At 40.6% G+C, this 25,214-nt stretch overlaps 1 protein-coding gene across 3 annotated transcripts in view; it reads left to right on the top strand.

The window, feature by feature from the left end:
* Positions 1 to 5: 5 nt before the first annotated feature.
* The window catches only part of SERAC1 (serine active site containing 1), a 38,820-nt gene continuing 13,611 nt past the window's right edge, over positions 6 to 25,214 (top strand). Inside the window, exons 1-14 of one of the 3 annotated variants that reach the window (XM_061624245.1) lie at positions 6 to 104; positions 3,012 to 3,103; positions 7,148 to 7,184; positions 8,889 to 9,025; positions 9,496 to 9,585; positions 13,210 to 13,341; positions 15,017 to 15,138; positions 16,387 to 16,515; positions 17,244 to 17,357; positions 18,372 to 18,534; positions 20,686 to 20,836; positions 21,871 to 22,012; positions 22,562 to 22,662; positions 24,763 to 24,860. In XM_061624245.1, the coding sequence (XP_061480229.1) occupies positions 97 to 104; positions 3,012 to 3,103; positions 7,148 to 7,184; positions 8,889 to 9,025; positions 9,496 to 9,585; positions 13,210 to 13,341; positions 15,017 to 15,138; positions 16,387 to 16,515; positions 17,244 to 17,357; positions 18,372 to 18,534; positions 20,686 to 20,836; positions 21,871 to 22,012; positions 22,562 to 22,662; positions 24,763 to 24,860 (1,516 nt within the window). In that variant the 5' untranslated portion in view covers positions 6 to 96. Of the gene's footprint in view, positions 105 to 3,011; positions 3,104 to 7,147; positions 7,185 to 8,888; positions 9,026 to 9,495; positions 9,586 to 13,209; positions 13,342 to 15,016; positions 15,139 to 16,386; positions 16,516 to 17,243; positions 17,358 to 18,371; positions 18,535 to 20,685; positions 20,837 to 21,870; positions 22,013 to 22,561; positions 22,663 to 24,762; positions 24,861 to 25,214 lie in introns of those variants that run through there. The other 2 variants (XM_061624246.1, XM_061624247.1) reach the window with 2 other exon arrangements.

Raw genomic sequence — 25,214 nt, 5'->3', positions numbered from 1 at the left:
GTAGCGCGTGGGTAGCTGTGGGCGGTGTCATGATCACGCCAGAGCGGAAGAGGCGCAGTAAGGGTTCGTCGTTGAGAGCTGGGACGAGGACCAGGGATGGACAGGTAGGGGGCGGCAGCGCTGGCTGCTGCTGGAGCTTTTCGGCAGTCCTTGCTTGTGGTGCTGAAGTCAGGGGCTAGGGAAAGAAGCTAAGCTTATAAGGGAATTCATTGAGCGTAGGGTCGTGGACGGTCTTGTTGCAGCCTTTTCCATGTCATGTGAATGGGCCTCTACTACACCCAGGAATGAATAGCTTTTGGTGTACACACAGAATTATTCTGTTCTATCTAAAACTGCAATCTTAATCGCATTAATTTGGAAGTAATCTCTCCTACCCCCATTTGAAGTCAGCAGGGATTTCGTTCTGCATAAAGCATGCCCTCGGATTGTACTGTATAGGCGCATTCTTTTGAGAGCCTTCTCTTCTGTCCTGAGTCAAATCTATCTCTTGGTTTGGTGCTATCGTTCGAAACTTCGAAATTAGTCATAGCTCCCACAGGTTTGGATGTGTTTCTCTGGAACGCTTGCTGCAAAGCAGTTAATCTGGTTTACAAGGCCACTTTGCGACTCACTAAAAAGTGGAAGTGTTGTGTTTTAGGTCTTTTGCTACTCATTTTCACGGGTGATACTTCAGTTTTTTGCCTCCCGTGGATGTACTGTGTATGAGACTGAGTACATTGGCTTGAATGTACAGGCTTTTAAAATGGTCTCTTCTGTTCTCTAGCCTTCACAGATGATACGTTCCAGACTGCATTGTTCTCATTGAGTCACTTGTGGAAGTGTATGGACAGAGCCAAGACTTCAGGCTCATCCTCACCGATATATGCCTCCTTAAATACTTACCTTTACATTGGGCTAAGGTGCTGGACTACGACCTGGGAGACCAGAGTTCGAATCCCCACACAGCCTAAAGCTCACTGAGTGACCTTGGGGCACTCACTGTCTCAGCCTCAGAGGAAGGCAATGGTAAACCACCTCTGAATACCGCTTACCATGAAAACCCTATTCATAGGGTCGCCATAAGTGGGGATCAACTTGAAGGCAGTCCATTTCCATTTTTTTAACATTGAAGGTATATGGGGTAGAGCTTTCTCACAATTATCACATCACACCTGTGGAATGCCCTCCCAAGGAAGGTCTGTTTGGCTCCTTTGCTGCTAGCCTTCCATTGTGCAATCAGGGCATCACTCTGATAGGGCATTTGGGGAGGTCTTGTTTAATGGGGATTCTGCATTCAGTTCTGTCTGGTTTAGAGTATTGTGCTGTGCTGTGTTTTTCAAATGGTATTATAATGAATATCACTCTTTTAAAGTGAAGTTAGCCACCTTAGGGGAGATGGAAAGACATAGATTCAGGCTACATTCAGGCTACTGAAATAAATTCCACCTTTTTTCAGTGAACTTATTTAGGATTTTCAGTTTTTGCAATTATAGAGAGAATAAACAATAAAAGGGATGTGGATTGTGAGAGACAAATGGGTTCTGGTTTTCATGTAGCTGATTTACAATCTGGCCACTTGCTAAGCAATGGATCGGTGAGCTAGGCGTGCTTAATATGGGAATAAAGCCAATTGGACACCACAGTTTAGTCACAGAATCCTAGAATGGTAGAGTTGGAAGGGGTCTATAAAGCCATTGAGTCTACTCCCCCCTGCTCAATACAGGAATCCAATTTAAAGCATACCTGACAGGTGGCTGTCCTCTATGTTACTCACATAGCAAGCTGTAATGCCACAATCAAAAAGGATTTTCAATATGTTGATTGGGTCTTGACTCCTAGTATTCTTTATTGTGTATTTAGTGATTGCAGTCTATGGGCTGGAACATAGTTGAGCAAGAAATACATTGCTTATCAAAGGATCGTATGACCCCAAAACCCATCTTGGAGGAGGTTCCCTGAAGACCTTCCGTTAGTCACTTCTCTGACCATGCCTTCTTCCAGTTGGTCTGAACTAAGAGTGGGTTGTTCTGACACATGAAGTGATACATTAGAATTATCCACCCTTTGAAAGGGCTATTGTCACTGTTCTAAGCTTGAAGGTGAACACGCAAAAAAGTGGCTTATGTAACAGCAAGCGTGCTCCTCTGAGTGCTAAAAGTAAACATATTGGGGTATAACAGTGGACTGTGCCTTCCATTTTAAGTAAAAAAATGGCTTGACAATAGAAGGTTGGAAGAACTAGTGTAATCTTTCCTTCTATTGGAAAGGAACTGCAGGTTTAGTGCACAACGAAGTCCATGATTTCTCCCTGTGTTATATAGACTCCTGGTCAATGGGGATCCAGGGCAGAGTTCACATGTTATTTATTTATTTAAAGCATTTCCCCCCAATTCCAGCCAAAACATGTTCCCAGAGCGGCTTACAAAAACCAATCAAGTTCTCAGGTTTACATTCTGAAAGACTTGATGCAACAAGGAAAAGGTATTGTGAGGGAGGAGGAAGAAAGGATGATGATGACTTGTTCAGATGGATGGCAATATACCTGTACTGGATATGATTGTATTCCTCTTAAGGATCAGGTTTTCACTGCATCTGTTCTTCTGAAATGGCATTTTTTTTGTGGCTTTCTCCTTTTTTCTCTTCTGCTGCTTCTCTTCTTTTGCTTTCTGTTCAAGAGTTCAGACTTCTTATACTTATTCTCATCAGGAGAAGATGGTTCCTCAGAAGCTCCTCTAATGTCATTTTTCTAACGAACACTATGCCATTTCTGCACTGCTTAGGCCAGGGGTGGCCAATGTTGTGCTCTTCAGATGTTGTTGGATTCCAGTTCCCATCAGCCCCAGATAGCATAACCAATGTGTAGGAATTATGGGAATTGGAGTCCATGACATCTAGAGGGCATCATGTTAGATACCCCTGGTTTAGGGCAAACTGGGCAGTGGCAAAAACCTGGCAGGGGTAAATGGGACAAGAGTGTAAGAGAGAGCATTCTGTAGACTGATACGCTTTTTCACCATTTCATACCTTTACAGAATGTCACTGGCTGCTTATTGTGGGATTTGCTGTAGAAAGATAGGAGCTCTTGGTTCAGCCCGGAAGACTGACCAATCATGGAAGGACATCAGTAAGTGCAATTCCATAATTATTAGGTAAAGGGAAACAAGTCAATCTTTTTTTTACTGATGAGTTATTTGCCAGATTGGCTCATCTCTGTTCCATGCAGAGGTCTTGTTTAAGATAAATGAATGATACATTAGCTGCAGTCAGTTTGGTTTTCACTGGTATTTTCCTGTGGGAGAGTCTTGTAATGGGGTTCTGTTCAACTAAGCCCTACTCAGAGTAGATCCATTGAAATTAATTAACCTAAGTTGGTCATGTCTATTAACTTCAGTGGGTCTACTCTGAGTGGGACTAGCATGGAATACTACCATTAGTGTCCATTTTTTGGCACTCTGAACAATTTTTTATTTTCCCATGCATTTTAATCTGAAGACATTTTAGTGGCTTTAGCTGTATTAGTGTTTTGCCGTTTGTGGTTTTATTTATTCTCATTTACATTGTGGTTTTGCAGTTTACAGTCTTTGTATACAGCCACGAGAGTGGCAGTATACTATAGCCAGCATGAATTTTTCACATACTGCCATGTTAAATTGAAAATACCCCCATGCCATTCTGCTGCTTCCCATAAGCTCATATCAGAACAAAATCTTACAAAATGTATAGTCCTGAACTCAGAAATGCTTGCTTAACAACCCTCTAAGTTTTCATGACAATACATAAAACACTCAGAGAGAATTGAGAGTTCAAAGTGTAAAACAAGAGTAAAATAGACCCCTGTTGGACTTTTTTCTGTCAGTGGTCTTATAATTTGTTGAAATTAATTAAAAATCAGCTGTGTTCACAGAGTACATGTAATCCTGTTACTGACCTTGTCCCATACTCCCATACAGGAAATGAACATTGGAGTCTGTGATAGTGCATGCATGCTCAGTAAGAACCAACTGTCAGTGTTCTAAAAGCTAGACTAACAACTGTTTAGCTTGGCTAATCAGGGGGACACATCCACACCAGACATTTATTCCACAATAAAAAGTCATGGCTTCCCTCAAAGAATCCTGGAAAGTGTAGTCTGTGAAGGGTGCTGAAAGTTGTTAGGAGGCTCCCATTCCCCTGACAGAGATCCAGTGGCCAGAGTGGTTTAAAAGTCAGCCCCTCTTCCCAGAGAATGCTGGCAATTGTAGATCTGGAACAGGGTGTCTCCTAACAACTCTAAATGTCTGGTGTGGATGTGGCCAGGGACAGCTTTGGTTTGAATTTGGATGGGAGACTACATGTGCCTGTTGTAGAATAAAAAGGTGTGGGGAACCCTGAAAAATTATGATACTGTTACCAATGTTTTCCTTTTGGAAAGGAAAGGGCTTTTTCTCTGCCCAGTGCCCACCCACCCAATCTCTTCCCCTCTCTCCCCCTACTAACCCCACTCTCACTTCCACCTTCCTCCCTACCCCTACCTTTCCTTCCCTCCCCCTCCCACCCCTCCCCCAGGTCAGTTTCATCTATCCTAAGCATATTGCACAGAAGTAAATCTCACTGAATTCAATATGCATGGAAATGATCAAACCTGCCCTCCCCTCCTCCCTCCTGTCCCTCCTGTCCCCCTCCCCTTCTCCCTCTCCCTCTCCTGTAACCTCCTCCTCCCTTGTCTCCAAATTCTTCCAAGTACACAGAAAGTGGATTGGACTGTGAAAGACCAAATTGTGTTTGCATTTTGACAGATTTGTAGGGCAGTACAATATCTCAGAGAAGAGGTCAGGTCTCCTGCTTCCCAGGTGCATTCACTATAGCTGCTCAATTTCCTCGCTTTTTAAAGTTTGATAGAAATATCTGTTGGCTATAGGTATGTTCTTAAACCACAAGGGTTTTTTTGCCTATTAGTGATTTAATCACTTAGGCTATCAATTACTACTAGTCATGATGACTATCTGTTGTCTCCAGTATTGGAACCAGTTTGTTTCTTAATACCTGTTCCTGAGGATCATGAGCAAAAGAGTACTATTGTGCTCCTGTCATGGTTGGCCCTATGAAAACAGAATTTTGCACCTGATGGCCTTTGGTGTGATCCGGCAGGGCTGCTTTTATGTTAACTTTTATGGTTTTTAATGTTGCTGTAACCGCCCAGAGAATGTCAGCTGAGCAGCAGCAGGTCATGCATATCAATGTCCCATTGCCTATGATTTGGAAACTTCACTTTTAGATCACAATTCCTGAAGTAATGGTCCTTTAGATTGGACTCATATTGACTACATGCATGTAGAAGAATTAACAGTAGTAAATTCCTGAAAGGAATAAATATTTTTGAAAGAAAAATGTGAGGCAATAAGGGGACTAATGGTTGAAATTCATGAGTAATTCATCAATTTGTTTCTGAAGAAGCATGCAACAAGATACAATCCCAGAGATCGCATCAATTATTATCTGAATTATTTGAAGAACTTCATATAGTGAGGTTATATAGTAGTCACAGCTTAGATCACTTGTATTTTGTAGTTTTGTATTTCATATACTTGAACATGTTTACATGTATAGTTGTTCATATTAAAATAATCACTGTAATTTTATTGACATTTAGGCTCCTGTGACTTTGTCTGTTATCTCTTTGTTGATTCTATACCTGACAAGCAAAATTGTGACCTCTTTATATGTCAACTGCAATCATCTGGTGAATCCTAATTCATAATTTGTGAATTGCTGAATTAAACAGTATTTTTAAAATACAGAGTAGCTTAAATATTGTTCACTAATATTAGTGATGGATAACATTTCTGTCACCTGCTGTTGAACTGTGGCTATCCGGGGAAAAGGTGAACAATGCTGACTAGAGTCACTGGTAAAAGTTAAACACCTTAATTTAGCTCGATCCTCAAAGTATGCTATTTAAATAAAATAGCTTCTGGTAGTGCAGCCCTTTAATAATGATTCGTAATTTAAAACTTGTCAGAATAATGGTAGAAGGAGCCTGTCCATATAAAAAGCAATGAAGTAGCTTCTGCTAATAGAAATTTAAAAAAAAGACTTTGCCAGCTTGATCTAATGCATGTTTATTCAGAAGTACAATTGAGTTCAGTGGGCTTTATTGTCAAATGAGTGTGCCTAAGACTAGAATATTTTACCTGTAAATAAATAAATAGCTCTGCAACTTGATCTGAAGCAGGACTGGCAAAAGGCATGGCTGGACCCCTGGGCACCAGCCTGTCTGGGCTCACAACTCTGCTCACCCCAATACCCACTCCCGATACAGGTGGCGTGGGGCTTATATAGGCCCACGTTTCCCACCTATCTCTGGTGTCAGTGTGCATGCTTTACACATTGAGCACGCACACCTGCCATCACCTAAGATAGCAGTGGGAGCGTCAACGCTTTAGGGATGTCCCTGCTTGGGTGATGGCAGGCATGCATGTGCTTTGCATGGGGCACACACATTGATGCACTAACACAACAGGTAGGTTAGGCTGGTAGGCTTATTTAAGCCCACACTGCATTTATTGGGGGGGAGGGTACCTGGGACTGCCGCAGATCATGGAGGGGGCTCACCCTCTCACCCTAAGGAGGGGCCTCTCTGGGCTTTAGGGGCCATCAGCCAGGGCCCAAACTGGCCATGCACTTGTGCCAGGCCTGATCCAAAGCACATTTTCTCAAACGTAGCCCTACAAAATTCATTGAGTTATTTCCAGATAACTGCACAGGATTACAGCTTTATTTTTAATTGTTTAACTTTTTATTTATTAAAAAACAAGGTGAAAAAATAGCAGTCTGATACAGAATCATATCAGATTGCAACCTAGGCAAAATGTAAAACATGTAACAATAATGAGAATTGCAGCTGTAATGCTTTTACTGTATCTTTTTAAAACATTGGGTTGGGTCCAGAGAAAATTTGTTGCACTTTGATTTGGGACCCAAGTACAGCTAATTTAGGCTGCGGTCTGAACATCACTTACCTGAGAGTATGTTCCAGTGAATTCAGTAGGACTTACTTCTGAGTAGACATGGTTAAGATTGCACTGTAAGTCTGGATCCAGCCAATTGTTTCTGATGTAATGAAATTATTTAATATTATAAATCCTGCTTGTTTTGTATATACAATGACACTGAATTTTTCATTTTTAAGGGAAAATTGCAAAGTTAACTGGCTCACTTATTCTAGGGTAAGTTTTAACTAGCAAACATCCAAACAGAATTAAAATGGCAGTAGTGTGATCTATTTCTGTTTTATATATAACCTGAAAATAGTATCAATGAACTTTTGTATTAATATTTCAACTGTTAGTGTGATGTCTGTCTACATGTGGAATGGAAATGTGTTTGCGCAATGGGACTTCCAGTTCCTGTATTTCCCCTTTCAGTCCCCCAACCCTCCAGAATATATTTTGGGGGTGGACAGAGGCTGTGGGCGGAAGAGAGGAAGAAGAGATACCACTGTGCAAGCACATGGCTGCTTACTATCTGTTGGATGTCACCCAATGTCTGTAGCACACAATGAGTCTCACCCTGGTCTAAAAATATGTGTAAAGCAGGGTTGGGCAACTTGGCACCAGAGGCCACTTCAGAAATAAATTATGAATAAGTATATCATGCCAAATTTGTAGTTTTTAAAAGATACACATTATTGTCAAATATAGCATTTAATTCATTATTAGAAAATGGTATCCTCAATTTTGAAAACGTGAGTAATCCCTTAAAAGGCCTAAGTACACTTTAGAAACCTTGGGTGGAGTCTAACATAGCAGCAACTGACTGTTCCATCAGCACAAGGATTTTGCTTACACAGCAGAACATTCTGTCCCTCCCCCCCCCATGCCCTGTAAATCTGTTCTGGGAGTTTCCCCAAACCTCTGGAGCACATTTGGGGAGGGTTTGGAGCATGCGTGGGGGATGAGATGAGGGAAAGTCCTGTTGCGGAAGTAGAAATCCTTGCACTGATGGGATGCCGTAGTTGAATACCAATCCATGAGTCCTGAAAAACAGTTGATTTGGATTTCTTCTTGGCTTTCTACTTTCTTTCTAAGTCATTAGCAATTTTTGCCTTTTTAGGTTCAAAATAGGCATTGAAAAAAAATTGGATCTTTTCATGCTCATTTTAGGAGCAGGTCAGCTGTGTGTTGCCTACATTGTAAAGCAGTGAACACTGTGACAGTGTAATTGAGTGACATGTGCAAAGTACTTCAGCCTTGTGAGACTGTCCCCTTGCCTCCTTATCTGACAACTCAATACTATGAATCTTATTGCACAAGGCACTGACGGTACATGCAAAGGTTGCTCAGACTTGGGAACAGAAAGGGGGAAATGAAACGTTTGGTGGTAGCTTGTCCTTTTCTGTACTTATTGCTGCCATCATAAACTTGTCTTCTAAATTGTTAGCGTTGGAGATGATACATTAGTAGTTCCCAAATTGTGTGCTGTAAAATAACTGCTAGCATGTTGTAAAAAGTTGATTAATTAAAGTTCCAAACCCATTCCCAGAGGAATCTGCTTGTTGCATATCTGCATGATTCACCACTCTGGCCTTTTCTATATCAGGATCCCGGGTTCATTTCCTGGTTTTGGAGGAAGCCCTTAAACCACAATTACCAGGTTCAGATATTACAGGCACACTGTGTTTTAAGAAACTAAAACAGCTTTGCTGAAGCTGGGTGCAAGAGAGGAGGGGCAAGGAGGACACAAATATGCAACAGCTTGTTCCTGGGCAGATAAACCATGGTTTATTGGACCAGAGTCAGTAAGTCTGAGCCTGGCTGTTGTCTTTAAATTCAGAGAACTGCAAACAAGAGATGTGTCCAGTTTCGATCTAAAAAAAAGCCTGCTCTAAATTTATGTATTAATACTTGCACTGATATCTTTCTTTTTTAAAGTGGTTGCGTCTTGGCTACATATGAAGTTCTGACTTTAAAGAAATTATTCTCTTTTGATACCCAAGCTGTACAGCAAGAAAAATTGAAGTCCTACATTTATTTACCAACGGTTTCTTTAGATCCAAGTGAATATCAAGGTAAGAGACATTGGGTTTCTGTGCTGTTAAAAAAAATGTAGAGTGACGCTTAAGAAACGAAGAAAAAGTTAACAAGCATTCTCTATTTAATAAAGGAGATTACTGGAGAAATGTATTCCAGTAGCACCAGGGTTTTGCCTAAATTCTTTTAAAATTCAGTTGAAGAAAAAAAATGTATTAAATGGGGATTCTTAATGTTACACACACCCATTCTCACCAGAGCAAGCAGCCAAGGCCCATGAAACCTCTGGCGTATCTGGGAGCCAGCCACTGCTTGGCCCACAACACCATGCCCTTGGTGTCAGAAACAGTTTTCCTGGCTGGCAGGTTGTGTTATAACCAGAGCCCAGAGAAATGTGTATGAGGGGGAGAGGCTGTAATATGAGATTATTTTTATAACAAGTATGCTTAATATGACAGGAACTTTTATGTACTGTATAACCCTAACTAAATCTACAATGTTTTTATAGGGATTACTTATCAAGTGAGAAAAGAGCTTCACAGAGCAGCAAGGAAAATACTAGAAACAAATGCTAGAATTTTCCGAAGACCATTTGACGGTAGGTTTTATAGAAGCTACTAAACCTTAAGAACATTAATGCTTGGTCAAGGCATTTAACTTCAAACTTTGTCTCTATCAAGCGGGACACTTTTTACTATGTGGTTCAACTTTATTGAGTATACTAATCAACCAGGGCATGGATAGTCTCTGCCATTGGCCTATGCCAATGCAGTGAATTCTGTTAACACCTTTCGCTCCTTCCTTTTCCCTCCTTGGGTTGCCTTCTTTATTGGTAGCTAGCCCTTTGCTGCCACTTTCGGACAATCTGGAAATTAAGCATCACAAATGTTAGACTGTGCCTCCTATTGTTACCATTTACTCTGTTGTTGTTATGTGCCTCCAAATCGACTACGACTTATGGCGACCCCATGAATCAGCGGCCTCCAAGGGCATCTGTCATGAACCACCCTGTTCAGATCTTGTAAGTTCAGGTCTGTGGCTTCCTTTATGGAATCTATCTCTTGTTTGGCCTTCCTCTTTTTCTACTCCCTTCTGTTTTCCTCAGCATTATTATCTTTTCTAATGAATCATGTCTTCTCATGATGTGTCCAAAGTATGATAACCTCAGTTTCATCATTTTAGCTTCTAGTGATAGTTCTGGTTTAATTTGTTCTAATACCCAATTATTTGTCTTTTTTGCGGTCTATGGTATCCACAAAGCTCACCACATTTCAAATGAGTTGATTTTTCTTTTATCCACTTTTTTCACTGTCCAACTTTCACATCCATACATAGAGATTGGAAATACCATCCTGAATGATCCTGACTTTGGTGTTCAGTGATACATCTTTGCATTTGAGGCCTTTTCTAGTTCTCTCACAGCTGCCCTCCCCAGTCCTAGCCTTCTTCTGATTTCTTGACTGTTGTCTCCATTTTCGTTAATGACTGTGCCAAGGTATTGATAATCCTTGACAAGTTCAATGTCTTCATTGTCAACTGTAAAGTTACTTAAATCTTCTGTTATCATTACTTTAGTCTTTTTGACGTTCAGCTGTAGTCCTGCTTTTGTGCTTTCCTCTTGAACTTTCATCAGCATTCGTTTCAAATCATTATTGGTTTCTGCTAAGAGTATGGTATCGTCTGCACATCTTAAATTATTGATATTTCTCCCTCCAATTTTCACACCTCCTTCATCTTGGTCCAATCCTGCTTTCCGTATGATATATTCTGCGTATAGATTAAACAAATAGGGTGATAAAATACACCCCTGTCTCACACCCTTTCCGATGGGGAACCAATCGGTTTCTCCATATTCTGTCCTTACAGTGGCCTCTTGTGCAGAGTATAGGTTGCGCATCAGGACAATTAGATGCTGCAGCACCCCCATTTCTTTTAAAGCATTCCATAGTTTTTCATGATCTACACAGTCAAAGGCTTTGCTGTAATCTATAAAGCACAGGGTGATTTTCTTCTGAAATTCCCTGGTCTGTTCCCTTATCCAATGTATGTTTGCGATATGATCGGTGGTGCCTCTCCCTTTCTAAATCCAGTTTGGACGTCTGGCATTTCTCACTCCATATATGGTAAGAGCCTTTGTTGTAGAATCTTGAGCATTACTTTACTTGCATGGGATATTAAGGCAATAGTTTGATAATTACTGCATTCCCTGGGATCCCCTTTCTTTGGAAGTGGGATGTATATGGAACGCTTCCAGCCTGTTGGCCATTATTTAGTTTTCCATATTTGTTGACAGATTTTTGTCAAAATTTGAACAGATTCAGTCCCAGTGGTTTGTAGCAACTCTATTGGTATGCCATCTGTTCCTGGTGATTTGTTTCTTCCAAGTATTTTAAGAGCAGCTTTCACCTTGCATTCTAAAATTTCTGGTTCTTCATCATATGGTTCTTCCGTGAATGAATCTACCATCCTGGCATCTCTTTTATAGAATTCTTCAGTGTATTGCTTCCATCTTCCTTTTATTTCATCTCGGTCAGTCAGTATGTTTCCCTGTTGATTATTCAACATCCCTACTCTTGGTTTAAATTTCCCTTTCATTTCTCTAATCTTTTGGATTTGGATTAGGAGATAGAAACACAGTCAGAACCCTAAATGCAACAATACAGCGACTTGTACATAGGGGCAAAGAGAACTATTACAATAGTTACTGTATAGAAATAGAAGAGGACAACAAAAAGGGTAGAACAAGAGCCCTGTTCCAAAAGATTAGAGAAATGAAAGGGAAATTTAAACCATTTACTCTATAAGAAAAAAGAAAAAAGTTGTCTGTGACCGTGCCCATTGAAATGCCCTTGGTGGTTCACAACTAGGTAATGATGGTGAAAATGTAAGCCCCAGGTTTCTTACTGTGTTGCCTATCGGTGATCTGCTTTGCCTACCTCATTCACTTCAAATACAGTTCCTTTCTTTCCTTTCTTTTGCGGTACTTTGCCACTTCGGTTCTATGGGCATCTCTTCTTTTGGTTATGGGGTCCTGGAACAGAAAGGCGTTGCATAGCACCCTCTCAGCTTGTATTGATGCTGCCAAGTAGCCTACATGCTCCAACTGAGGGTTGCCACTTTTTTCACAACAGAAGCTCTGTGCCTTCAACAGTTCAGTGACAAACATGAAGTAAATTGACACAGCTTTCCCCATCACTGCATCCCTATGTTGGAAAACTCTTAACATTTCTGTATGTCATGCACTTGATGAAGACACAGAGCGTCTGTCGGGGAAAAGGAGCCATCCGTACCTTAGCCTGATAAAAGGTTACATTGAACTTGATCCTACCAAGGACTGAACATTTGAAATGTGGCATGGTGGCTGAAACTATTGGAATAGTCTCTGGATATGCCAGCCATCAGTTCATGCTTTTTTACGCTTAAATCCCCTTTGTCATCAGAGATGTTGTAGATTTCCTGACTGAGAATTTGGCCCCTAAGTAGTCTTACTTGGAAGTATATTCCATTGAAATAAGTGTGTCAAGCGCATGTGTACTATTGAGAAGTAAAACTGATCTTCAGATTGTAATTCTACTTTTCCCCCTGACTTTTATCTTTGTGCAGTGGCAAGCCTCATTCACTTATTCTGGTCATGGAGTTTATGCTTCAAAAGTCAGAGCACCTGTGTTTTTTCAGTAGAATTAATATAAATGTTACCTAGAATAACATATTCAGATATCCTTTACATCTGTGTATGTAAGATTATTCCTTCCAGAAAGGGACCATTTTCAGTTCTGTCTAGCTCAATCTCCCTACCTAATTTGCCTACCCTTGAATAACCATTTTTTTAAGATTGCAGGTTAAGATCTACAAAACAACAAAGTTGTGAACCAGAAGGGTCCCATTTCAAATCTCTGCTGTGAACTCACTATATCTCAGCTGGACACAGCTGATAATGTTGACTGACTTTACAGAAGTATTGTAAGGGATATTGAGATAATGTATGTGAAGCACTTTGAACACTTTTATACACAATATACATGTAGAGTATTACTAATTACAGAATAATGGTTTTATACAGTATACTTTCAGCTCATATCACACATAATAATCCCATCTCTTATACAACGCACTTTAAATTCTTTCTGTCGAAGAGGTTATCTGCAATTCCTGCCAACAATGCAGAATATAATCAAACAACTATAATAATCTAAAAATTATGTTTTCTTTTTTGGGGATAAAGAATGCTTCAGTATATTTGACGCAGAAGAGCATGAGTGTGCCTTGTGGCTCCTTGTGAAAAGAAGTCAGTCGAAAGATAAAATGGTCCGATTGCAAGCTGTGCAGGAATTGGCCTCCAATCGCTACTGGCGTGGTAATGTATTCTGTTATGATAGGTGTGGTGTGTTAACTTGTGGCCATTAGCTCACAAATATTACTATGAAAAGAACCCTCTGGCCAAGGGATAGGGGCACAATCTAATGGAAATTTTTCCTGTGCTAGAGAACTGTGCAGGAGACCTTCCCAGTGGACTGGAGTCTCAGATTTTGTTTTTAAAAATAATGATTTATTTTATGTGTACATTTTGTTTAACTAGAATTCCTAGTGATGTGAACCCAGATCATGGGCACAGTAGTGGGCCAATAGCACTAGGTAGATTTTCTATATGCTGGGAAACTGCCATAGCCTTTTCACATCTGCTATCCCATTTCATCTCAGCCTTCATTGTAGGATCAACGTTTACATTATTTACCAGACCTATCAGCCTTTCCTCTTCTGTCTGCTTTTTTTTCTTGAATCTTTCTCTTGCTCTTAAAATCTCAAACAAAAATAAATAAATGAAATGGTGCCGCATTGTGATCCACCATAGGCTGGGGCATAATCTAGTTCTGTTTTGCAATTGGAGCTGATCTGAAATGGTATTTAACATTTCTTTAATACTTTCAGTATTGTCGAAAAGTACCTGCATTTTTGGTGTGCTGTCAACTGCACCCTCAACATCCCGTCCAAGTCCTGGATAGAAGTATGCAAAAATGCCCTAAACCTGGGTTTTAAGGCTCCAGGGAACTGTGCAGCCCAAAGAAAACAGCTTGGGGAAATTCTTGAACCATAGCATTAAGACACATGCGGGTTTGCAAGTCAAGCTTGAGAAAGCACTGAACTTGTAACCTTTCCCTCTGCTCATGTGAGCAACAGCCTCTCCCTTTCCCTACTTTCCTCCCTACCTGCAGGCACATGAACCAGAAGGTGTGATTATGTAAAGGAACTTTTGGCCCTCCAGATGTTGCTGACTTTCAACTTCCATCCACCCTAGCAAACATGGCCAATGGCCAGGGATGATGGACTTGTAGTTCCAGCATAAGGAGGGCCAAAGGTTCTCTGCATCTGGCATAGAATATAAGGAGTGTGCCTCGAGTTTAGCTCAGCCATCCAGAGAACTTTTCCCAGCTTCATTAGATTAGCAGGAATATCCTGTCTGAAGGCTTGGGAACTTCTCTGAGCTGTGAGTATTCTGCCTAGCTTTGCCTGAGCTATGATTAGTATCCAGGACTTGAACCAAAACAAGAGGAACCCTTTTGAGTTGTCTGCCACGTGCTTAGATAAAAGCTGCCTGTAGCTGAATATGCAATTTTTAACATAAAATTTTGGCTCTTCTATAAGCCACCCATTGAAGGCCAGAACTTTAAGAATTATATCACTGGCCATGTGAGTGCCTTCTATCTGGATTTTTAATTTGACAAGTTAAATTTTAAAATACTAAATGCAGACACTATGGTTTTATGTCAGTGTTGCAGTTCATTTGTTTTCTCCTCACTTTTAACTTACATATGTTTGTTACCTCTATATACAATCCCTTCCAAATAGAAGGATGGGAAGTCTTCTCCTTTCCTGCTTCTCCATATGCTGTTAAATACCATATTTCCCCACTTGAATTTCTTCATTACACATTTTTATTGCTTGCTTGCTGTTTGGTCTTTAGAAAACTTTATACTCAGAGGAAAATATTTCTGCTTAGTTGGATTCCTCACCCTATGTTTGTTCTAATACAGATTATCAATATAGAACAGCTGCCCAAGCCAGTGATCAAAGAACTGCTGTTGGTTTAGCTCGAAGTAAAGATGTTGACCTGCGATTTTTCCTGCCAAGTCTCCTTTTATCAAAACCAAGAGATGTACGTATAATAAAATTCAGACTCTCCCTGGTGAGCAGCTTTTCACAGATATATTCTGAGAGCTAGTGCCCAGGAGTTGACCCATGATAGCTAGTCTAACATAATAGCTGAATGACATTTTTGTCTATGTGGATTAACAACATTTTGAAATCTAAGACTTTATTTGATCTTGCCTAAGCTAAAGAAGGTAGCTGCCTTTATCCAGTCTCTGCAGCTGATGGTGACTTCAGGACCAGAGCTTAGATCTAAGAGCAGGACCAAGATGCAATCTGAAATGAACAGAGTGAGAGGTGAAGATGAGATTGAGGCTATGCCAAGCTCAGCAGCCATGGAATCCATAAGAGTTTAGAGGCAGGGACATAGTCAGGAATGAGGTGAAGGCTGTGTGCACATCATACCTATAAAGCACCCTCCCGAAGAATCCTGGAAATTGTAGTTTACATCTCCCTTAACAATTCCCAGCTCCCTTAAACTACACAACCAGTGTCTGTAGATACACAGTCCATAGCAGGAATGGGAAAGAACAAAGCACAAAGACAGAAAGAGGATGGATTTGAATGAGTTCAGAAAAGGGCACAAGATATTTCAAGCAGGCATATTGTTCAGGAAGTAAGATGAACAAATCAATGGGGCTCAGCTAAAGTAGACCACTGTTCATACCTGGGGTCTGCAAACTGTCCTGGAAACAGTTATACCCAGTAATTTATGTAAAATTTAGGGCACAATTGAACTATGCAACAGACTGCTTTTCCAGGCCAGCAGGTTCATGTCTCCCTGAGCTATTGTTGCATAGAGGATGCAAAGGAGTGGTGATTGTTTTGGATCATATAACACCAAGGAAGCAGCATTCTGATGTTTTTCCCCTAGTTAGGTGATTAAAGATTACACAAGAGGGTTCTAAGGAAAGATGCATCAAGTCCTGGAGCTAGCAGTGGGCAGAAACATCTAGAGAAATACTCATCCGTGTACCACCTCTGGAAGTGCAATTTGCTCCAAATTGCTGTTATTGTTAGATGGTCCTCACTATCTATATTAAGGGGGGCAAGTTGGGAGTGGGATGTCTGGAAACAGTTTCCAAGGTATGCAAGACCTATGGTACCTGTGATTTTATAGGCAAAGGCCTGTGCCTTCAGTAACAATTAGATAATTTTCTGGTGTGAACTGAGATGGTTTCCTGTTTCTACATAATTTCATGGTGCTTGCTATTGCAGAAGATGTTGACAGAAGTGATTTGGGTTTTATTTTTAGGCTTGCTGTTTAGAAGACAAACTTCGACTGCTGCTGGCAGCTTTACCGCAGACAGATCTTGATCCATGTGTACAATACTTTACATCATTGGCTTTAAGAGAGAGCAGTCAGACCATCGCTGCACAGAAGGTATGTTCCTAACTCCAAGTACTTTGATAAAAATGGAACAATGCAGATTGTGAATTACTGATGAAGATGGAAGATGAAAGGTTTAATAAAACATTTTTTTCCTGACGTCTGTGTTTTCCTCTCCTATCTTCCAAATAATGTGGGAAACCATTAAAAAGCCATTCTGGCTGCCAGTAGGTTCCTGATTCTTGTATAGCATTCTTGTATAGCATTATTTGCCAGCAGAAACAATGGATTACTACTCAATTATTTGCTTATTTCCAGCTCCTAACATGATGCAGGTATGGAAAATCCTTGAATCCATCTCCTTGGGTGACTCCTGCCACGCACAATAACATTCTTAATAGAATTTAACTTTTGTCTTGTGATACAGATTCAGGACACACAAATGTTAGTGATTACCTGTTTTAAAAATAGAAAAAATAAAAATTTCATTCCCATATTTACTATTTTGATAGGTTGCCTGGGAGGGAATTTAATTAGCAGGGAAGTTCTGCGTGCTGCTCTCTTGCTGGTCTGCCCATTTTACTAAGTTGCCAACTAGTCCTATCTACCATAAACAGGAAGGAACAGGCAGTTGTTTCACCTCTCATGGGGGCTGGAAGTTGCCCCCCCCATTCCATTTGCTCCATCAAAGATACCAAGATAGCCTAATCTCATTGTAAGCAAAAATTTTAATGTTCACTTTTTTGAAATTAATTGAAATTCATTATCATTTTTTCTTCCAGGGAGGCTTATGGTGTTTTGGTGGAAATGGGCTTCCTTATTGTGAAAGTCTCAGTACCGTCCCTGCAAAGACAGTAGAACTCTTCTGTTTACAAGCCTTAGTACACCATTCCAAGGTAATCTCAGCAAAAAAACTAATTAAGAATCTGCAAATATATGCCTGTTCCCTAGATACAATTTCTATAATGGTTTCTATCTGGATGGTTGGGCCATGGTCATAACTATTGTTAGTTTGGTCACATTAAGGTGAGCAGTATATAGCCTCTTGTTCCTGCTAAGAAGCTTTTGTACAGCTCTTAAACTCTCCTTGGAATCATGAGACTCCATGTTTTTCCATATTTAATTTCTCATTCTTATAGCTGGAATGGGCCTGGGGGCTGCAATTTTTTCTGCCTCCTAACATTTTGCTGAAGTTGGTGGTGTCAAAAGAAAAAAATAAGTAAAGTAGACATGAGCCTAGGTGGGCAGAGAGGTTTTAACATCTTCATCTAGGCCAGGGCCTTGATGGGGATGCAAATCGCCCCCAGCCCAGTATTCAGATCTGTCTTGAACAGGGTAATAATAATCCCTCCATTTCAACGGAGATGCACAGGTAGTTGGGGAGATGCACATGTGTGTGTGCTTGCGTGCATGCAGGACACACATGCACACACACATATCCTGTGCGTCCTAGGGTTCCTACTGGGAGGACGGGTGAGATATAAATCAAATAATAAAAAAATAAAAATGTGCAAGAGTGTGGGATGGCTATGCCCACCACTGACGTTCAGCCCTCAGTCAGCCAAGGGTAAAATGAGACCCTTGGGCCAAAAAAGTCTAGCCACCCCTGCACTTGAAGCTTGAAACATGATAACAAAACAGATCTAAGACAAAAAGGAATTTAAAAAGAAGCCCAAATTCAGTTTTTCCAAATATCATTTCTGAGCACAGTGGGATGTCTAAGATTTTTCACGTGATATGTTTGCTGTTACTAGATTTTGAAATACCACTGGATATATATTTTCTAGCTGCTTCCAAAAAGACTCTTGATTATGAACAAATTGCCCTTTTGTGTCTCATACAGTTTCACAGTAGACTTCTGTAATTTTAGACGTTTATACATCATTTCTATACTACCTGTATAATTTCAGGTTCCTAGTCATTGTGATGAAATTGAATCAAAAGGGGGACTTCAACTGCTGCAAGAACTATACCATCTTTGTAAAGATTCCCCCAAAATACAAAGGAGTATCATTCACATAATTGGAAACATGGCACTTGATGAACGGCGTCATTCATCTATAGTGCGTACAGGTAATAGCAAAGTTTATAGCCTCTGCAAAATGAGGAAGTAATGATGAAAGATATGGGGCCCTGTGGTTTTTCTTTTTAGCTTTTTAGTCAGCCAGCCATTCAATAATTTAAAATTCAAGGGGCCCAGAATGTCATTTAGAGAATGAAATGTATCTAACAGTGCACTCGTCTGCAAGTGTATTCACATGGAAGTCTATTGGATTCAGTGGGGCTTGCCTCCAGGTAAGTGGGCATAGGACTGCAGCCTAAGACAATGCACAAAGTGGTCTAAGGTGAAAAGAGATAATTGCTAGATTTTGAATAAACTTTAATGCCGCCCTGGGCTACTACTGGGAGGAATGGCAGGATAAAAATCTATTTATTTATTTAATAGAAGAACATAATTATGGGTAAGTATAGCAATTACAGGTAATTAAGTATAGTTCTGATTGTAGGTGACATTTTTCCTTCTATTTAACACTGGGCCTATTTATACAATCGTCTGATTATCTGTTCTTATCTGTTGAATATCTGACACATTATCATTCTGACAACTGCATGTTAAACAGATGTTTAGAAAAGTAGGGTGGTCTGGATGGAGATGACAGAGGGTTAGTTTCCAAAATCGATATGCTGCTAATCAATGAGGGCCTGGGACCCATTGATGGGATGAAAAAATGGGAGCTGGACTAGAGCATTGTTATAGAAGAAACCTCATGGAACTCTGTATGGACTAAGTTCCCATTTTTTTTCTGTTTCAGCCTCTATGAAAGAGGTGATGCTAAGAATCTTCCAAAGATGATACATGGCCCCTCTCTGTTTGTCACACATAAGTTCTAATTACACTGCCTGGTGCTGGAAAGGCAATAAGATCCTTCCAACACATGTATTGGCCTTGTGAAAGTTGCTGAGTTTGGGGATGTAGATTTATCTGAAATGTGCAAGATAACTGCTCAGTGGATTGTCAAATCCCCTGAATGGCCTCTCTTAAACATTTTCCATGGGGAAAACAAGGATGTGCTCTTAATTAGCTACCTACTGATGACTGCCAGGCTAATTGTGGCTCAGTTCTGGAAGTATCTGGATTGGGCAACCCTTGATACTTGGTTTAACAAATCTTGACAGACTGCACTTGTTAAGAAGATAACCAACAAATTGCAGATAGCAAAAAGCAAGAAATCTGAAGATGCATTTTCCCAGACTGGTATTGTGTTATTGTATGTACAAGTGAGAGCAGTAATAGCAGAAGTGTCCCCACAGTATTTAAATCTGTGTGGCTGCTTTAAAGTGGAGTATACTTTCTTTTAAACATTTTAAACATTTTTCATTTTCTTATTTTTTATAACCTCTGAATCATTGTGTATCTGTAATTATGAGCCCTATATGCTGTAGCTGGGTATTTTTGTGGGGTTTGTTTTAGGGGGGAGGGTGTCTGTCACAAATTTCTCAATAAAACTATTTTTAAAAGGAAAGAAAAGTCGGGTGGTTGGGGAGCTTCCTCCAGCCCCTCCATGTCCTATGCCTGTCTTGCAGTAGTTCCAGAAGCAGTACGCTGCCCTGCTCAGGATTTGCTTTTTTTTCCAAGAGTGAAAATGAAATAGTTAATCCAATAAAAAAAACATTTAATAACAACAACAGGAGAAGCATTTCCTGGACTAGAATTACTATAGAATGTTGCCAATTTGAATGCTCCTTGCACACAGAAAAACAGCATTTTAGGAAGAAGGCTAGGACCTTCTTCCTGATGGGCTAGTTCTATAAGTGCAGGAAGAGCTTTTTTGATAGGGGAATATTTGAGCATGGAGTCCATCTCCCAGGCAGATCCGGTACCGTCCAGAAAAAGCTTTACAACTTGGCCATGATTAGACATTGATCTATTAATCCTTGTCCTGTAAGAACACCTGCATTGTACCTTTAGAATATGAACTTGAGGGGGAAAATCCAGCAGACTCTCCCGTTGCTGTCTCTCGGACACCATGACGCTAACAAGCCATATAGGAACTGCCAGAGGAGATACTGCAAGAAGCATTCTGTACGTGTGTGTGTGTGTGTCTGTTTTCTTTTCTACCTGCAGTATCACATGCTATTTTAAAGGGCAATATTTGATAAGTGGTATGTCATTTTAGTAGTTGACAATTGATGATACAGGTGCTTTCTTTGATTTAACCCTAGGTTGGGTTTCTATCCTTGCTCATATGATGAAATCTCCACGGGTCATGGAATCCTCCCATGCAGCAAGAGCCTTGGCCAACCTAGACAGGGAAACGGTGCAAGAAAAGTATTCAGATGGAGTATATCTTTTACACCCACAGTATCGAACCAAGTAAGGAGAGAGCCTCATATTCTCTCTCTCTCCCTCCCTCCCCACCTACTTCATTACTTGCGATTAGCCACTCCATTCTAAATGCATTATCAAAGTTCACCAATTTCCATATGGATAGACTCGTCATGGGGCTGAATCATCAGCAGTTGTTCATCATCACTTGATGACTTGTAAGTGTACCTGAGCCATCACAGATCTGCCATCACAGCTACTTTCTTTTGATCCGGCGTCACCTTGAAGACTGTGCTTTTCAATGGCGTTGGCTGACACGTTTGACTGTACATCACTGAGTGATCAGTCATCAAACGATGCTTGCGTTTATGAAATTATCTAAGAGAAATTGTCTAAAGTTAATGTGCAGCTCCAGGGGCGAGCAATTACTATCTTGGGGAGCAGTGTAGACGTATAATATTGTGCACTTTTGGGAACTGTAGGCTGTAGGGAACGAAATGACAGAGCCCAAAGGCAAGGAGGCCTAACAGATGCTGTAGAGTGGGCTTCAGGAAAAGGGCACAGAAGAACAGAAAGGGGATCGAGAAGGAGTAAATCGGAGAGATTATCAAGGAACTTCACAACATTTAAGTTCAAGATGCTTTGGAGGGTGAGGAAGGTTAGGCAGAAGTACCAGCGAGGCCCATCAAAAAACCAGGTCACTAAAAGAAGTGGTTTCTAGGTCTAGAATCTGGAGGTGTGTGTGTATGTTTGGGGGAACCAGCCTACTGTACAAAGGTAAAATTTACACTTGTTGCTCCATCCTCTTTTGCATCTGCCCCCCCCCCGGCATGTGGCCCTCTGAAGGTTGCCCTTGGGCTGAAAAAGCTTCCTGCTCTAGGCCATAACAGGAGAATCCTGCCATTACGTTGTTTTAATTACTGCAGCATTGTAACCTGTCAACCATAAGGTTCTGCGGAGCGACAAAAAGGAGTGGGGCTGGAAGAGAATTTCACATAATGATTTGAAAGCAATTCTTTGGATGTAGACTTCTAGTAATACTGTACATGCTCTCTTTTGCAACTTCTTATTTCCACTACCAGTGAGCCCATTAAAGCTGATGTCCTTTTTGTTCACGGTCTTTTGGGAGCAGCATTTAAAACATGGCGGCAACAGGACATTGAACAGTCTACTGCTGAGAAGGAAGTAGATGCAGAAGATGACTATACTGAATGTTGGCCAAAGGTATGAGGACAATTGTTGCTTCCTAAGTAAGAAAACAGGTGAGGGAGGCTAAACTTAGTTGCCTTCCCTTCAACTACCTGTTGTTAACCTGGCTAATTAATCCTGAGCTATGATGGACTGAGTGAAGTTAGCTGTTCTGGGGCCGGCTACCAGATTAGAATGCAAAGGCTCTGATTCGGTGGAGCACATTACTTATCAACCATCCAGAATGATAAGAAGGATGTGGTCTGGAGTGGAAATGCCCTCTTCATACATTTTGGGGGGGGATATGTATAGAGTGGGGGTGCTAATGATGAATTACTGCTAACATATGCTAACAATGAATTACTAGAATTTTTTTTTAAACTTTATATTCAGATGACATGCCCCTCTAGCAAACTATTTCAAGAAGAAGTTTTAGTTTCAATATTACATACTCTTTTAGCATACTTTAGACATCTGATTCACTGTCTGCCTTGAAAATAGATTGTTAGTCTTGATTGCAGTGCCTGAAACCCAAGACATTTTGTGGATTCCATTTTCCCCTTGTTTTCATGTATTCTCAAGTAGACATGGTTAGCATCTGATTGCCCATCACTTCGAATTATATCTGTGGAATATGACACACACCTGAGTGATTGGAGAACAAAATGTCCTGTGGAGAGCTACAGGTAACAAATGAAGGGTACACAACTTGGTGGGGGGAATAGAAACCAGCATGTGATTATGCAGAGGAGGCTGCGGTGATTTACATTTCTGCGTTGTAAGGCATCTCGTGTTTTTTAGGAACTAATGAAAGAAAATGTAAGCAGTGCAAATCCACCTTTGCATTTGATCAAAATAACCAAGCGATTGTATTCTGCAAGCTCATACTTAAAAGAGCCTTAGCAGAATTGGTAAGGGCCATCCTTCTGAATATATGAAGCTGCCTTATACTCAGTTGTGTCATTGGTCCGTTTTGCTTGGGGTTCTCTATTTCATTTGTCAGCGACTCCGTAAGGTCTCAGGCAGAGTTCCCAGTTCTGTTCCCTGAGATATTTTTAAACTGGAAATAGCAGGTTCTAAGCCCAAGTAAGGATGTATGCCTAGTATGTTGTCTGTCACTGAGCTGTGGCCCCTCCGGGTGGCAGAGGAGGCACAGTTTCTCTGCACCCAACTTTGATCTAAAACGTGTCAGTTTAAAAAGTGATCTACAATGGAAAGCAAGGGATTTTCCACAGGTTTAGAAATGCCTTCAGCAAGCACTAAGATTTACGTCTATGATGATATTGCTTTGGATCAGTGTGTTCGCACAGGTTAAAGTTACTGTGCATTAGAACCAATTGGATCCTGAGTCTTGCGTTTCATCCATGTTGTCTTAGGGCTTAACTACATGTGATTCTAATTGTCTTGCTTGCAAACATGTTGGTTTTTCTTTATCTAATTATAGGCCATGGGGACAGACATGCACAATTTTTATTGGGACCACAGCACATGTGGAGGGGGGTTACCCTTCCCTCCCTGATACAATCTCAACTAAACGTTGCCACCAGCAATAAAAGTAATTTAGGGAATTCGCATTACTGAAGATTCCATTTTATGTATAAATAAAATAGAACAATGGCTTTTAAATAAATTATCTGACTATAGCCCACTTCTTTCTTTGGCTCCTAAAGGGACTTAAAGAGAGGCTCCTCAATCATTATAGATTCACTCAATTGATTTTTATTGAATGACCGAAATGAACAAAGTACATTCTGCGGTGGGCACCAGGACACCCCAAGTGGATACTGTCTTCCTCTGCTAGTGCTTGAGGCAGGAAAGAGTTAACTCTCTAACTGATCGTCACTACAGCCTCTCCCCCAGAGTGCTAGTTTGCTTGAGCAGTACTGAATTTTGCCTTGCTCTTCAGTCTGGCTAGCTTATATCCTTATTTAAGTTTAAATTATTCTTCAATGTTGTAAATTAATTGTGTATGAAAGTGTACGGAAAGTTTCAGAGCGTTTTAATTCACATCACCACAGCAATAAAACAAATAAGCTGCAAGGGTATATGCCACACTAACATGGTAAACTGTGTTGATCTTATGACTAAGGTGAACTGTCGGTACAAATTCACACACAGTTCTGGAAAGTTTTCAGTGCTATCTATAAGCATACCAGCTTTTAAAGAATGAATGTGTAATGCTGTTGAGGACCCTTGAAACAACATCGAGAGACCTCATTGAATTCTAGAGTTTTGCATGCTGTTTTGCTTTGGCTTCTCAGAAGGAACAAGGCCCCATAGGTTTCTTGAATTTTTAACTGAAAAGGCATATTGGAATATATGGGTCATCACCAGCTGCAATCCTGCACACAGCTAAGCTGCTTAAATTTCACTGACTATTGAAAGTTGATAGCAGGATTCAAGCAGCCTGAACTGCATGCGAGATTGCACCCCAATGGGTAGCTGCTTGCAGTCGGCATGCACAACCTAAGTGAAATGCACTTATTTTGGACTAAGTTTCTTGCTTACTGCCATGGTTTTGAAATGTTTTACTTTCAGAGAACCCTCTCCGCATTAACTCTCTAGATCACACACTAAATTCATGCGGGGCTCTGGCCAGGCCTCTTCGGTCTCCGAGGTGCCCTGCTTGAACTGAGAAAGCGACCTGGAAAACATTCCATGCTCTCCCATGGCTGCATACTGCTGGGGGAAGCTCCTCCGATTGAGGAGTCCCTGGTAAGCTTTTCAGGACTCCCAGGACCACTGCATTTGCATCTACTGCTTACTTCTCCCTCATTCGTCTGCAGGGAATCTCTTGCCTACAAGAGTGCTGAGCTTCTCAAGAAATTACGAGCTGCTGGTATTGGAGACAGACCTCTCGTATGGCTATCGCACAGCATGGGGGGCAAGTCCATTGAATCTTTTTTTTAACTTTAATTGAACTATTCAGTTATTTCAAGCGTTTCACCTATGTTAATTGAGGGTGCTTGAGAAATGATCTATATGAATTATGATATGAACCCACCTGATCCCTTCCAAACTATTGTTTCTTTTGGATTTTGCATTTTTCCAAATTTTGTGGTGCTCTTATTAAAAATGTGTATTTTATAATGAAATATATGTAGAAATGCATATGTTTAGATAAAATGTCTTCAGAAATAGGTATTTAAAGACCTATTTATATACATATTTTTGTGTAGGTATTTAAAAAAGTCTGCACATTAATGCAGAAAGAGAACATAATGAACTCATGAATGAA

This window comes from Rhineura floridana, chromosome 4, assembly GCF_030035675.1.
Source record: "Rhineura floridana isolate rRhiFlo1 chromosome 4, rRhiFlo1.hap2, whole genome shotgun sequence".
Lineage (NCBI taxonomy): Eukaryota > Metazoa > Chordata > Lepidosauria > Squamata > Rhineuridae > Rhineura > Rhineura floridana.
This window is presented reverse-complemented; position numbering and strand designations above follow the sequence as displayed.